The sequence below is a fragment of the Sodiomyces alcalophilus genome (genome assembly GCF_042370955.1).
Source record: "Sodiomyces alcalophilus JCM 7366 unplaced genomic scaffold ACRALscaffold_7, whole genome shotgun sequence".
Lineage (NCBI taxonomy): Eukaryota > Fungi > Ascomycota > Sordariomycetes > Glomerellales > Plectosphaerellaceae > Sodiomyces > Sodiomyces alcalophilus.
This window is the reverse complement of record NW_027263538.1, coordinates 2,462,125-2,477,593: the sequence shown is the minus strand read 5'-3', so window position 1 is coordinate 2,477,593 and position 15,469 is coordinate 2,462,125. Positions and strand designations below refer to the sequence as shown.

General features: G+C 45.1%; 2 protein-coding genes across 2 annotated transcripts; one reads left to right on the top strand and one right to left on the bottom strand.

Moving 5' to 3' along the window:
- Window positions 1-530: 530 nt before the first annotated feature.
- On the bottom strand, window positions 531-4,763 carry ACRALDRAFT_1065073 (uncharacterized protein). The gene is given in 9 exon segments (XM_071017096.1): window positions 531-1,220; window positions 1,283-2,527; window positions 2,582-3,670; window positions 3,778-3,779; window positions 3,797-3,893; window positions 3,956-4,073; window positions 4,136-4,174; window positions 4,247-4,631; window positions 4,701-4,763. 8 exon segments carry the CDS (start codon window positions 4,368-4,370, stop codon window positions 863-865), a joined length of 3,072 nt encoding a protein of 1,023 aa, XP_070872741.1. The 5' UTR covers window positions 4,371-4,631; window positions 4,701-4,763; the 3' UTR covers window positions 531-862.
- A 245-nt stretch (window positions 4,764-5,008) lies between these two features.
- On the top strand, window positions 5,009-15,466 carry ACRALDRAFT_2022062 (uncharacterized protein; the record flags this gene model as incomplete). The annotated part of the gene is made up of 8 exons (XM_071020083.1): window positions 5,009-5,085; window positions 13,661-13,748; window positions 13,856-14,246; window positions 14,281-14,340; window positions 14,376-14,447; window positions 15,070-15,163; window positions 15,208-15,354; window positions 15,385-15,466. The coding sequence occupies 8 exons, from the start codon at window positions 5,009-5,011 to the stop codon at window positions 15,464-15,466; spliced, it is 1,011 nt and encodes a 336-aa protein (XP_070872740.1).
- Between the last annotated feature and the right edge of the window lie 3 nt (window positions 15,467-15,469).

Genomic DNA, 15,469 nt, shown 5'->3' with positions numbered 1-15,469 from the left:
GAGAAACAAGAAACAAAAAGAGGAATCCCACACGGGTTTCAAGCACGGGCAAGCCAAAAACAAAGAGCGCAGCAGCGAACGGGAATTTCGACAGCTGAAGGAAGCCGCAGGCCTTGCGCAGAGGAAACAAAAATTCTCAAGAGAACTTTCCAAAACGCGAGGAATGGCCGACACGACGACACACTCAGGCTCGTGAGCTTGCGGCAAATGACCCGGATGAGATTAGAGGCCCAACGGGCTTTTGTCCGGATGGCAGATACGACCGAGAAATACTGTTCCGTCACAGAACAGATCGATGCTAGCAGCAGCCCAAATACCTCGAGCGATGGGCTGGGTGTCAGGGCGAATGTCGCGGGTGGAAGAAGTCAAGGAAGTTGCCCGACCGGAATGTGACGCGCCCGACAGAAAGGTGAAGAATCCAGAACACGGTGGGTCCAGTCAGCCTTTCGCGAATGAGGTCACCCGGTGTTGTCACGGGGGAGGTCACATGCAAGCAAATTGAGGCACATGTAGCTCACGTGATTCAACGTTCCTTTCGACATCTGCGATACAGTATACTGAACGTACGAAGTACTTGCAACGACAATGGCATTGTCAACCCTCTCGCCGCGCAGGAAGACGACTCGGAGGCATCGGGAACGACACCTCCTGGTTATCTCAGTGGACCCACTGATAACCTCCTGGCTCTCAAGAATGGATTTGCAGTACTAATGCGATTCTTCGTTGTATCTTGAAACTATTCTAGGTGTTCTATTTTTTTATTTTTATTTGTCTCCATGCATATATATGCACCCATAACCATACATCGCGGTCAGCTGCCTGACATCCCATAGGGACGCCCGGCTAACCCAGCACCGCCGCATCAACCAGCATGGGCCTCGTACTCCTCCGGATGCGAATATGTGTCCGTACCTTGGTCTTCCCTGTACTTTTCCAGCTGGTCGTTAATGTATTGATGTAAACGCTCGTCCGCCTCGGTTCTTTCCCGGTTCCTCCTCTCCGTGTCTTCTGCTGCGGTGGAGCGGCCATCCTCCGTACCGTTAATGTCCGTCTCGAAATCGCTCCTAGCGCCGATGGAACGCGCGGTGGAAGACCTCCGGATGTGGCGAAGGGAGGCGACTGACCCGCGGCGTCCCGTACCCCTAGCGAACACGTCGTCGAAATAGTGCGCCATTGCGGCCGACGGGGTGCGCGGCGTGTGTGGCAGGCGACAGTTGGTACTAAAGACACGGTTAGCTCGGTATCGCCGGGAGATACAGAAACGTTTTTTTCCTTGACATACCCCGTGTCATGAATCAAACGTGCGATCAAACCTGTCCAGCCGCATTGATGGCTGGCTCCTAGGCCACGGCCCGTGTCGCCATCGAAGAACTCGTGGAACCAGAGGTAGTCCTTCCAATGGGGATCAAAATCTAGCAAGTCATTCCCAGCGTTGGTGCACCGTCTGCCATCCTTGTTACGGGCCATCAGATGCTGCAACCTGTGCTGGATTTCCTCGGAGACATGGCCCAAGTGCATGAAATCGCCGCTTCCCGTGGGGCATTCGACTTGGAAATCGTGTCCGTAAAAGAGGAAAAAGCGCTGGAGCGACTCGATCAACAGGAAGTTGACACACAGCCAGATGGGTCCTCGCCAGTTGCTGTTGCCACCGAAAAGGCCGCTGTCCGAGTCTCCCGGGACATAGCCCACCGAAAACGTCTGTCCGTTGACATCCATCTTGTAAGGATTTTCCTTGTGATACTTCGATAAGGAGCGAATGCCATGCTGGCTAAAGAACTCGTCCTCGTCGAGCATCTTGTGGAGAATCTTCTCTAGCCGATCTTTGCTGACGATGGAGAGGAGGATTCGGTTGCCCTTGCCTCGCTTTTGAAGGCTGGCCATGTTTCGCTCCGCCATATCACTTCGGTTCTGAATGAACCAGTCCACGCGCTTCTTGAACGAGGGCAGTTTGTTTATCAGTTCTGGCTCCAGCGTCATGGTGGCATAGAGGGGGATGAGGCCAACGAGGGATCGGACAGGTAGTTGCTGGATCCAGGGGCCACCCCAGGAGATTGCGTCGTAATAAAACCCGTCTTCGTCGTTCCAGAGCGATTTCTCGTCTTTTTCACCCGTCCTGAATGTCATGGCGTCGCTAATGAGGATGAAATGCTCGAAGAACTTGGACGCAATGTCCTCGTATATCCGCCTGTGCTTGGCAAGCTCCAGAGAAATATTCAACATGCTGAGGCAGTAGAATGCCATCCAGCCGGTGCTGTCTGCCTGTTCCAAGGTGCCGCCGGTAGGGAGGGGTTCCGACCTGTTGAAGAGGCCGATATTGTCGAGGCCCAAGAAGCCCCCTTCGAAGACATTCTTGCCGTCGGTGTCTTTGCGATTCACCCACCAAGTAAAGTTGATGAGGAGCTTCTGAAAGACACGCTCCAGGAAATCCAGGTCCTGCCGTCCATACATTTTGCGTTCGATCTTGAACACTCGGAACGTTGCCCAAGCGTGGACTGGCGGGTTCACGTCGCCAAAGTTCCACTCGTACCTGCGAAGCATGAGTTAAAGGTGTTCAGTCAAGAGAGAAGGGCATCGGGCTTACGCAGGAAGCTGTCCATTTGGATGGCAGTACCACTCCCGGGTGAATAGGTCAAGCTGCTTCTTCGCAAATTCAGGGTCGATCATGGCCAGAACGATGCAGTGGAAAGCGCTATCCCATGCGGCGAAAAAGGGGTACTCCCAGGAATCCGGCATGGACAGGATATCGTCACAGTGCATGTGCTTCCACTGTGAGTTCCTTATGGCCTTTCGATTCGCAGGAGGGGGTGGCTGGGAAGGGTCACCGTTGGCCCACTCTTCCCAGATGAACAGGTAATGCTGCTTCGTCCACATCATGCCGGAGAAGGCCTGGCGCTGGATGTTGCGAAGGTCGTCCGTCATGGGGAGGGGGCTGATTCGGTAATAGAAATCGTCGGCCTCGGCCAGTCGCATGTCCATGATTTCGTCGAACTCCTCCTCGTCGAAATACTCCATTCCCTTTTTCGAAAACCGGAATCGGACGACGGCGCATTCTCCTGGACTCACGCCTCGGTCTTCGTTGAAACTGAACCAGGCAGCACTTTTGGTCCCCTTTTGGTTTGGATTCACCGCCTCCTTCTCACCGTTCACAATGTATCGGTGGAAAGCATCCTTGACGTAGGGCGTCGTGTTTTCCTGTCCGTACATGAGTTGAACGTTTGTGTCGTTGTCGGTGAAGATCATCTCGGGCAGAACGTCCTCGCCGCTGTTGCCAACGCCTGGAGAAGGAGACATCACGAGGTACCTATCGCCAAGATCGTGATGCGTCGACTTGAGTATCCCGTCATTGTGCAAGTGGATCGAAGGTTTCTTGTCCTCCGGCTCGCGGCCCCAGGCCCACGTGTTCCTGAACCACATGTGGGGGATGATGTGAATGGGTGCAGGGTCAGGACCCCTATTCCACGCAGTAACGCGGAAGAGGATCTCGTCCGGATCGTCTGACTCTTTGGCAGTTTCGATGAAGATGTCCCAGTACCGGTTCTCGTCGAAAATGCCAGTGTCGATGATCTGGTATTCCCTGTCCTCTTTCCCTCGCCGGGCGTTCTCCGAGACCAGATCTTCGTAAGGGAATTTCTTCTGGGGGTACTTGTAGAGAAACTTCATGTAGGAGTGCTGCGCCAGTGAGCCAACATGTCCTCCTCAATTGTCGCCGGGAAACTTACTGTCTAAATGGGGCAGTTAGTGGCTGTCTGACGAATGAGCGAAGCTGGGAAGGACGAGGGAAATTCTTCGCACTTACGGGAGTATTGTCCAGATGGAAATGAGCCTCCTTCACGCTCTCGCCATGGTTGCCCTGGGGGTTTGAAAGTCCAAAGAGGCGCTCCTTCAAGAAATCGCTGAGGGAAACTGTCAGAACCGTGATACCAACAGAGGGGCAGGCCATCTGCACTTCACTCACTCTTGTTCGTTCCAGAATGCAAAGGCAATGTTCTGGAAGCCGTGTGTATCTGACACCCCGGCAATACCATCTTCACCCCATCTGTAGGCTCGGGACCTAGCGTGGTCATGATTGAAGTCTTCGAAAGCGGTGCCGTTAGTTGGGACAGGCCTCGAACCGTGACTCTGGGAAAGTACTCACAGCTCCAGGCGTCACCGTCGGCGCTATAATCTTCCCGTACTATTATCGAGGCTCGGCATCAGTAAAATCCGATACTTTGAACATCGACATGATTGATGAAGGCTGTCTCACCTGTTGCCCATTGCCTCTCGGAGACGTAGGGGCCCCATTTCTTCCAATACTTTTCGCGATTTCGATCCTGCTTCAGACGTTTTTCTTCCTCGGTTAGGAATTCATAACCATCGATGACCACCATTGTGGCGACTACGCTCGCAAGGCCCTGAGCAGGCGATGGTTATACAAATGTCGAGGAGGAGATTGAAGCGAGGGAAGAGATAGAATCGAAAGGGTGAAAAGGAGGAAAAAATAGTTCGAGTTTGGGATGGAAAAAGAATAGACGAAGTTCTTGACAAGAGAAGGACTAGAGATAGTTCGTAGAAACTTGGGGCGTCCCCAGTTGATGCGTCAGAGCTCAGGGATCAACAAATCTTGGACCCAGGTCTAGACCAACGGCAAGCTTAATTACCTGTTAGCTGCGAGCTATCACATGGATATGGGAGCAACAGTTTCTCGTAACGGCATGTACCTTGAGCTGAAGAGCGGAGTCACTGGCAACCAGTGTCCCTACGTCAGTTGGCTTGGGTTGGAATGCAAAGGGAATGGTTCACAGACAGAGAGATGATGTCCAAATGAAAGCACAGACAAGAGGAATGTGCTGTAGAATCTCAGCATGTCAGGGCTAATCCTCTACTTCTTACGGAGTAATTAGTAACTAGGTACTCAGCAAGATGAAAAAAAAAGCGCCTTGTCGTGCAACGTTGAAGGTTAAGGAAAAAAGTACTTACCGTACCTGGATTCTACCCCTCATCGTGGACTAGGCCAATTATCGTGATGATGACGTCAACCCCTTATCGGAAATGCCATGAATTTTCTGAGTTCTCCTCCGTGGTACAGATACGTACTTCGTGCTCGTGTCACGACAGCGAACTCGTTATTACCCCCGACTTCACCTATCAACCTACCCGGGAGGGGGGGGGTTCTGGACAGTCTAGCCTTATAATAACTATTAGTAATATAATAGCCTTATAATATTATAGCCCGTAATTATGTCAATATACTATAGAGATTATTAAATAGCCTGTTTGCTAACAGGGGTTAATATTATATCGTAATAGTTAGGTATATTAGCATAGTGATTCTAAGCAGTAAAGTCCATAGTAACCAGTAAAAAACAGCATCGATACAAGGTACCCTGTTATACACCACAGGATATCTTATTAGGTATTTAAGGCCCACGAAATAACTAACTAGTTTAAATACACTAATTATTTCTATTAGTATTATTAAGCTAATAGTATATTACTACTAATAGTAATTAAGTATATATACTTTATAGGAAGTATATCCGCTAATAAAATAGTAGGGGTAGTATATATACTTAAAGTACTAATATAATATCCCGGTAGGTCCTTCTATAATAACAAAGCCATTATTAGGAGGCAGGGCAGGCAGGGCAGGCAGGGCAGGCAGGGGTAGTAGTATACGTACTTCGTAGATCCTTTTCTACCTATCTATCTTCTTTTTTTCTATAGATTTATCTATAGTTAGGTCTTTATTAAGTGGGTAATCACGAAGAGTAAAGAGATAATCAGGATAAGGTATTTAGTGGTTAGGATATAATTACACTTAAGTTAAAAGGTGGGGGGTACTAAAGAGTTAAATTAATCGCTAGCCTTTTTATCCTAAGGGCGGCTATCTATCCTTTCTTATACACGTACTAGCCAGCTTTAGTCTAGCATAAGAGTCCCTAATCGAGTCTATTCTACCCGATTAATTATTATCTATTAGCTCGTGGCGATAACTCGACTTATACCCTGGTGCTAATTATATTATAGCTAGTATCGAGTTAGGTCCTGGACTAGATACTCCGTGGTCGTCCGTAATCCGCCCCGGTCTAGAACCCTATTATGACTTATCACTATCCGGTACTTAGGTACCGGAGGTCCGGTACCTAATAGGGCGCCCCGTCCTTATAGTTTCTGTCCCGGAAACCTTAATACTAATCTAATATCCCTATATCTTCCTCTAACCCGGTATTCCTCTATATCCTTTCTACCCCCGATATACCTAATAATTTTATTATAACTCTAGCCTAATCTGCCCGTGGCGTTCCTTCTTTTAATTACTAATTCCGGAATATTATCCTTTATAATAACCTTATTCTAGTCGTAATATAATCCTTTACTAACTACTTTATTATCCTAAGTCCTTTTAGTAAGGCTAGCCCGCGACTACCTTTATTATAATACCAGGGTAGTCGTTCCTTCTAGTTATAGGGTTACCTTTATTATTCCTTCCGTATAAGTGAAACTAAAGACTGGCCCTACCTAACCTTATAGATATCCTATTCTATTTCTCCTATAATCCTATTCTTATTATTTTCCTCTTTTTACCCTATTCTAATTAACTTTATTAGATTAGATACCTAGCTTTATAAGTAATCCCGTGCTACCCCGCGATAGAGTTAAGACTAGCCGATAATAGCTTTATATAATTTATTCTTCTATCCGCCCTGCCGTGTATCTTACTACTAACTCCGGTCTTATCTTAGTCCTAGTCTTATTCTCTTATTATAGCTATCTTTATTTCGTAGTATTATAAGTTCCTCCTTTATCGTTTAACGTGTAGTTAGAACATAAGCTAACTACTATTCTAGCATCGTCCGACTACTATAGCTCCTAAGAGTAATAAGAAATATACCGCTATTAGTGGTAATAGTATAGCTAGAACGCCTAGTAAACGCTAGAAGAAAGCTGCTACCGCTAACGTGCCGCCTACCGCTAACGCCGCCACCCCTAGTATAGCTAAGCTTATCGATACGGGTAAGGGAGAGGGCCTTTATACCCTATACTTACGATATACCGGCCACCTGGCCGACTTAGACTTAAAGGATATAGGCACTATCTTATATAAGTCGTGCCGTTATAATACTAGTATGTGTTCTATTATTAGCCTTTATTTAACTCCTTACTTACCTACCTTATAGAGAAATCGGCGAAATACTATTACTACTAGGTTAATAATAGTTGTTTATGCCTCGATATAGGCTTATACTCCCTCCGTTATAGACCGCTTTATAGTCCGTTCTATACTAACTCTTATATAGTTACCGATAACAGGTAAGGCTACCGCTAAAGTCTTATAGAATATCCTAAAGGCCGTTAAGGTATAGCCTAGCGGGTTTAATAAAGCCCGTGTTATAAGTATATCTTATCCCGGACCTGATTATATACTAATAGCTATAACAGGAAGCTACGCTCTAAGCTTAGTAAATCTTAAAGGTTAGCCTTAGTAAGCATAAGGCCAAGACTACCTATGGTTCCGGTAAGGGCGCGCGGGCTAAGCGGCGCGACGATAAAGAGATTACCGCCGCTAAATAAGATACCCTAAAACGGGTCGCGGCCTCGTTAAAGGAAATATCGGCCTCCCTAAAGGCCTAGAAGGAAATCCCGGATCTACTAAAGCAGTTCCTAGGGGTTTAGGGCGGTATTACCGCCACGGGATCGGTTACTAGTCCTATTATAAATAGTAATACCGGGGTAGTGCTCCCTAACCTAGGCGCCGGTAACGGCGTTTATAGCACGCCTACCCCGGGACCGTTATCTGCTTAGAAGAAGGGTAAGGCTAAAAAAAAGGCCACCCCTATTCTAGTTAAGGATAATACTATAACTAATAATAACGATAAAGATAAGGGTAAAGATACCCCCTCGCCTACTATACCGACTCCTCCTCCTCCTCCTCCTACCGCTAATACCCCCGTATAGGAACTTAACGATAACCTATAGCTAAGTCTTACCGGCCTCGCCGCCGACTAATTCCTCCTTTTTTTTTTTTTTTTTTTTTTTTTTTTTTTTTAGAAAGGAATTTTATTCCTTTTCCTTTTTTTTTTTTTTTTAATAAAAAATCCTTTTAAGGTACTCCGTGTATCCTTAATCCACTATTATATCGTCCCGATCTAGTCCCCGCTATGCCGTAGTCGTTACTAGAATATATATAAAATATCCGTTAATTAGTTCCGCCGGTATATTCCTTATAGGTTCCTAGGTATTATCTTTATAGCCTTAACCTGCCTACTTAATAAGATATTTATATCGTTTACCTTAGTAGCGGTGGGCTATAATAGCTTCTACCTTATATTTATCGTCTTTTTATAGTTTAACCGCGACCTTTTACGGTTTAGGTGGTAATCCGTCGCGAGACCTTTATAGCTTAAGTAATAAAATAGGAAACACGTTATATATCTTTATACTAGCGGGCAGCTTTAACCTATAGGCTAGTCCGTGGCTGCCCACTACTCCTATAATCTTATAGGGTCTAATATACTTATCGCTTAATTTACGAGATAGCCGGCGTTGCTTTAGGTTCTTTATAGAGAGCAGGATATAGTCACCTATCTTAAACCGTTAGGCCGTGCGTCCCTGATTATAATAATATTCGTATATCGCCTAAGCCCTCCGGATTAGTTTAGCTATAATCTTATAATCGGCTACGAGTTAGGCGGCACGCCGGTCCGCCTTTACGGAGCGGACTTCGCTAGCTCGGTATAACTTTACTTTATCGGGGCCCCTCGGGTTATAACCTATTAGTGCCTCCGTAGGAGTTATCTTTATAACGGAATACTATACTATGTTATAGGTAAACTTAGCGAGCCCTAACTTATCCACCTAGTCGTCTTACTATAACGTATAATAAGCTTATAGGTAGTATTCTAAATTCTGATTCTATTATTCCGTTTATCCGTCCGTCTACGGATACTATATAGTGGATAGGCGGCGGTCTATACTTAGGTTACGATAAAGGGCTACCTAAAAACGACTAATAAAAAGGGCCCCCCTATCTAAAATAATACTATCTAGGAGACTAAAGCGGCGGAAGATATATATCTATAACGTATCTATAAGCCCGGGCGCTATTAAGCCACTACTAGTCGGAATATATAGTGCGTACTTAGTTAGACGGCAGACCACGACTAAAATTATATCCTTCTTATAGCCTACCCCCGTTATAGGCGGTAGACCGGTAATAAAATTAATCGAAATCTCTAAAAATAGATATTCGGGAATAGGAAGACTTACTAGCTTGCTATATAGCTTATAATACCTGGATATAGTATGCTAGTATACTAGATAGGTAGGGATAAACTCCCGGATATCCTTAGATATATGATTCTAGAAGTAATAGCCAGAGATCCGTTGGACGGTTCTCTTAATTCTATAGTGACTAGCTATTAGGCTATCGTGGAATACTTATAGAACTTTCCTACGTAAACCGGAGTGGTCGGGTATAAAAACCTTACCTCGGAAATATAGGATACGTTATTTATCTTATAACTAGGGGCTAACCCTTTACCGGTTATCGTTAGCTTCTTACTAGTTTATATAAAACGGGTCTTTAGCCTAAGCCTTAATAATTTCTTTATATAATATAGGCGAGTTAGGATTAGTAACCGCTCCTAGGGTAATTAATCCTAGGATAAACTTCCTTAAAAACGCTTCCGCGGCCTTAGTATATTCGGAGGTAACTTCGGAGTTATTCGGGGCATACTATAGCTTCCGCGAGAGGCTATTAGCTAGGTTTAATAAGCCCGGCCGGTACTTAATTTCGAAATCATAGGCTATAATCTCTTCGAGCTAATATATATACTACGCCTTTAACTTTAGCTTATCCATTAAGTATCGGTGATTTAGGTAATTAGTATAGACTAATACGGGAGTCTGGCTATAAGCTATATAGTGCCTTTAGGTACGGAATAATTTAATAATTACTATTAGCTCCGAATCAGGCATACTATAGTTAAGTTCGGGTCCACGTAGTTTCCGGGATATAAACGCGATAGGACGCTATATTCTATCCTTAAGTTAGCTAATAACTATGCCGATTATAAACGCCGACGTATCGGGCTTAATACGTATAGGTAACGTAGGGTTAAAGTGCCGAAGGACGGGTACCTCTATAAAAAGCCTCTTTATTTCGATAAATACTGCCTTAGCCTCTAGTCCGAAAACGATAATCCCGGGGTTCCCTCCTTTAGTTAGGTCTATTAACGGTACGGCCACCTTAGAGTAGTTCTTAATAAATCTCTTATAGAACCCGGTAAAGCCGGTAAAAACTTAAATCTTCTTAATAGTATTAGGCTCCTCCTAGTCGCGGATAGCCTTAATACGTGTAGGGTCTATATAAACTCCCTCGGGACTATAAATAAATCCGAGGAATTCGACTTTACGGGTCTTAAACTTATATTTCTCGGGATTAGTAAAAAGCGATTAGTCGCGGAGTTACTATAGGACCTAACGCATATACACCCGGTGCTCGTCTAGGTCGTAACTATAAATTAAAATATCGTTAAGGTATATTATATAGATAGTGTCTATAAGACCGGCCAGGGCCTAGTTAATATATCGTTAAAAGCTCGCCGGGGTATTCGTGAGTCTAAATGGTATTACGAGGTATTTAAAGTGCCCGTACTTCGTCTAAAAAGCCGTCTTCTATTTATCCCCTCCCCGGATACGGAGCCGATAATAGGTATCCTTAAGGTTAAGCTTAGTATAATAATTAGCGGCAGATAGCCTATCTAGGATCTCGTGAATTAGTGGGAGTAGAGTACGGTCCTTAACCGTCACCTTATTAAGCCCGCGGTAGTCGATATAGAGTCGTAGCTTTCCGCCCTTCTTTAGAATAAATAGGATAGGGGCTCCTGCCGGACTACTTAATAGTCTAATTTAACCCTTCGCGAGGGTATCCTTAATATATTATTAGAGTACTTTAAGTTCTTATATCGCTAGAGGGTAGATAGGCCTAAATAGTGGTGTTTTCCCCTCCTCTATATTAATACCGTGGTCCTAGCGTTAGTAAGCGGGGAGTCGGCCCGCGTCCTTGATATTAAATATATTAGTAAAGTCCTTATATTAGTCGGGTAGGGTAAAAGGAGCCTCGGGATAATCTTTATCCGGTTCTTTATCTAATAGTCCTGTTTCGGCCTTATCTAGATCCTGCTATAGGCTTATCTAGCCTAACTAAAGGGAGGCTTTTTTAGGTAACTTTAGTATTAATACCTACTATATATCTTCTCTTGCCTTTCTTATATTTCTTCGGGATATAACTAGTTCCAGGTCACCTCTTATAATAGGGTAAGTCTAAGTTTTTCGGGCCTAATCGACGTTAGGGTTAACTTATCCTAGCCAGGGCAGACCCAGGATAATCTTAGGGCTAGACGGGTTAAGGTCTATAATATAAAACTCGTCCCGTTAAATCTTTATACGGCCCTAATAGTCTTTTATCTTAATAATTCTGGATACTATTCCGTGGGTTATTATTATTACGCCGTCGAATAACTATCCTACCTATAATCAGGGTCCCGTCACGACCTAGTCTAGGCCTATAAAGGACCGATCCACTATATTATTATCGGCGCCGCTATCTAGACGCGCTGGAGTTATAACCTAACCCCCGCCTTTACGGATACTAATATAGGCCTTTATGGGTTTAATAGGGGCCTTTCCGTCCTTAGGCGGGGAAGGTTCCTATCGGTCCTTAACTATAATACGGCCTAATACTAGCCTTATCCCGGCTATAGGCTAGTTATTCGGATTCTGCCTCGGGTTTTACCGCTTAACGCGAGGGTTATTATAGGTACTTATATAATAGCCTTATTATTAGTAGTTATAGTAAGTAATATTCTTAATAGGTAGATAGGAGGAAGAAGAAGATAGCTCGCCTTATCTAGATACTAGGTTAGAAGAACTCTAGGACTAGCCTATAGTCTAGGCCTAAGTAGCTAAAGCTACTATCTAATCCCGGTACCCTTATCGATTACCTTAATCGTTACGCTAGTTACGCTGGCTATATCGTGACTATAGCCTGCCCTTAAAGCGGCTCTTTAAAGGTTATATTAAGGCCTCCGCTTTTCGATATAAGGGGGTAAGCTCTCCGTATACCCGTGGAACTCCCTAGGCGATAATATAGTCGCGGGTGGCTAGGTAGACTCTGGTTAGGACTATCTAAATACGCTAGAACTTAGGTAGTTCCTCTAGTAGTTCGGACTCTAGGGTCTCCTATTTCCGAATAAATTATTAGAAAGTCTTATTATGTTTCTAGCAGGACTCCTGCTCGGATATAATCTAAATAGCGACCTCCCGGAGGCGGGTATCCCGGTTATCTACCTATTAGCCTAGCCAGGCCTTAAGTGCTGGCCACGAGACCCGCGCGGACTAACCGTTATACTTATAGCAGACTTTATTCTGCTAACGTTCCTTAAGATAGTAGGGTAAGCAGGAGATAATAAAGTAGTTCTTAGTAGCGTTAGTTAGAAAGCTATAGGGGTTAATTATAAACTATTCCTTTATCTCCTAAATAAAGGTCCGGTACTTAGCCTAGGATATCCTGTCTTACTTTGGAAGAGGGTAGTTGACTTTAGCCTAATTAGTCTGGATACCGGGACCTTTTATAGGCGTATACTGATTAACAGGGACCGGAACCGCTTATTTATTAGCGAAACGTTTAATTACCGTGCCGCCTAAATCCTATAGCTAGTCCTGATTAAGACCGAGTTAATAGGTGGCTAGTTCTTTAAGCTCTAGCTAGCGCTTAAGTCTACGCTCCCTATCTTATTCTAGGTGGCGTAGGCGTTCTTTTAGTTACTAGTATATCGGTTACTCCTTAGGGACCGGCTTATAAGGGGGCCTATAAGGAAGCGGCTTATGGGCTAGAGGGCCCGAGGGCGTTAAAGGGGTAGGCGTTAAATAAACGATAATCGGACGCCCTTCTATAGGTAGTCTATAATTAACTTAAACGGGGTTAGGTTCCTATTAAAGTTCGGGGGTACTAGGTTCCGTTATAGGTATAGGTTTATACTCCTAACCCGGTAGTATCTTAATAGTAGGTATAGGCGAACTAGTATCCGGCTAGACTTATTCCGGCTACTTAGCGGTATCGAGTATCTATTAGTCGTTAATTAGGTTAGCTATCTTATCTTAACTTCTTAACGGTCCTTATACCCTTAGAGGGGGAGAGCGATTAATATATTAAGTAGGTAATCGCGAAGAGTAAAGAGATAATTAGGATAAGGCACTTAGTGGTTAGGATATAATTATACTTAAGTTAAAAGGTAGGGGGTACTAAAGAGTTAAATTAATCGCTGGCCTTCTTATCCTAAGGGCGGCTATCTATCCTTTCTTATATATATACTAGCTAGCTTTAGTCTAGTACGAGAGTCCCTAATCGAGTCTATTCTGCCCGATTAATCACTATCTATTAGCTTATAGCGATAACTTAACTTATACCCTGGTGCTAACTATATTATAGCTAGCGTCGAGTTAGGTCCCGGACTAGATACTCCGTGGTCGTCCGTAATCCGCCCCGGTCTAGAACCCTATCGTGACTTATCACTATCCGGTACTTAGGTACCGGAGGTCCGGCACCTAACAGTCTTCTTCCTTTTCCATAATAACTACAGTAGACCTCTTCCATAACAGACCTCTTCCACAACAGACCTCTTCCACAACAGACCTCTTCCATAACAGACCTCTTCCATAACAGACCTCTTCCACAGCAGCAGACCTCTTCCACGATAATAGAGGTAGGCAGAGTCCTATCCACAGAGTCCCATCAAGCTAACCTCTTCCATAGCAGACCTCTTCCACGATAACAGAGGTAAGCAGAGTCCCATCAAGCAGTCCCATCAAGCTAACCTCTTCCACAGCAGCAGGACCTCTTCCACAGCAGCAGGACCTCTTCCACAGCAGCAGGACCTCTTCCACAGCAGCAGGACCTCTTCCACAGCAGCAGGACCTCTTCCACAGCAGCAGGACCTCTTCCACAGCAGCAGGACCTCTTCCACAGCAGCAGGACCTCTTCCACGATAACAGAGGTAGGCAGAGTCCTATCCACAGAGTCCCATCAAGCAGTCCCATCAAGCTAACCTCTTCCACAGCAGCAGGACCTCTTCCACAGCAGCAGGACCTCTTCCACAGCAGACCTCTTCCACAGCAGACCTCTTCCACAGCAGACCTCTTCCACAGCAGACCTCTTCCACAGCAGACCTCTTCCACAGCAGACCTCTTCCACGATAACAGAGGTAAGCAGAGTCCCATCCACAGAGTCCCATCAAGCTAACCTCTTCCACAGCAGACCTCTTCCACAGCAGCAGGACCTCTTCCACGATAACAGAGGTAGGCAGAGTCCTATCAAGCAGTCCTATCCACAGAGTCCCATCAAGCTAACCTCTTCCACAGCAGCAGGACCTCTTCCACAGCAGGCCTCTTCCACGATAACAGAGGTAGGCAGAGTCCTATCACAGAGTCCCATCAAGCAGTCCTATTAAGCTAACCTCTTCCATAGCAGCAGGACCTTTTCCACGATAATAAAGGTAAGTGGAATTTTCGGGGAAGGGAAGTAGGATCATATTAGTAGATAGCGATATACTTTAGCGGAATATTCTAATATTAAAATTCTAAGGTAAAAAGGAGGGGTACAACATAGATACAAAGTGACTATATATATACAGGAATGCCTAGATGCATACCCCCGATATAAAATCTCTCTGATCCTGTTACTATATTAAGGCAGATATTATAAGCTGTGTGACTTTAATGTCAATATAGGATAGACTATCCGGTTATATACACTGTCTAGGCGGAAATACTAACTACGCTGGTCACTATATAGCAGTCCCTATACTAAATACAGGGACAGGAGCAACACTATGATATAGTGAAGGCCCGAAACAGTAAGTGGCCTGGACACCCTAGATCCTAGTCATAATAGTATTAACATATTATTAAATACGACCTGACTAGGCTTGTTATTCTGTAGCTAGCCTAAGGAATACACTATCCAGGACCCCCCGTCACCCGGTTAGGAAGTGTACGACCTAATCTTACGCCCACAGAACGCACGAGTACATTACAACAATAAATGTCATAATGGGGGTAGTAATAAATTTGCAGTGCTTATGACGCCCAATATAGATGGCCATGCTGGATATCTTTCAAAGTGAGCAAATGAGCGGAAAAGAAACAGAAAGACATCATGCCCAGGCACGGAACCACCACCAAACGAAAACCAAACCCTTGTGTACCCCGGAACCCCCATATAACAAGCAAACCCGAATTCTCATACTTGTCATACGCGGCGACGCGCTGGTACGTTCCACCTTTCCCCTCCCGTGGAATGCACGGGATCGAGTCACGGGATAGCTGGACGTGATAAGCCAGACAATATCGAGCCCCTATCATCACAGTCGTCGTCGTTGTCGTTGTCAACGTCGTCGTCCCCTTTCGCCCCCACCGACCATAATAC

Excerpts from the sequence above, each read along its gene's own strand:
- ACRALDRAFT_1065073 (XM_071017096.1), bottom strand. The coding sequence starts at position 4,370 with ATGGTGGTCATCGATGGTTATGAATTCCTAACCGAGGAAGAAAAACGT. Across the intron at positions 4,175-4,246 it reads CGAGAGGCAATGGGCAACAG|TACGGGAAGATTATAGCGCC; the intron begins GTGAGACAGCCT and ends CCTCGATAATAG. Across the intron at positions 4,074-4,135 it reads CGACGGTGACGCCTGGAGCT|ACTTCAATCATGACCACGCT; the intron begins GTGAGTACTTTC and ends CCGCTTTCGAAG.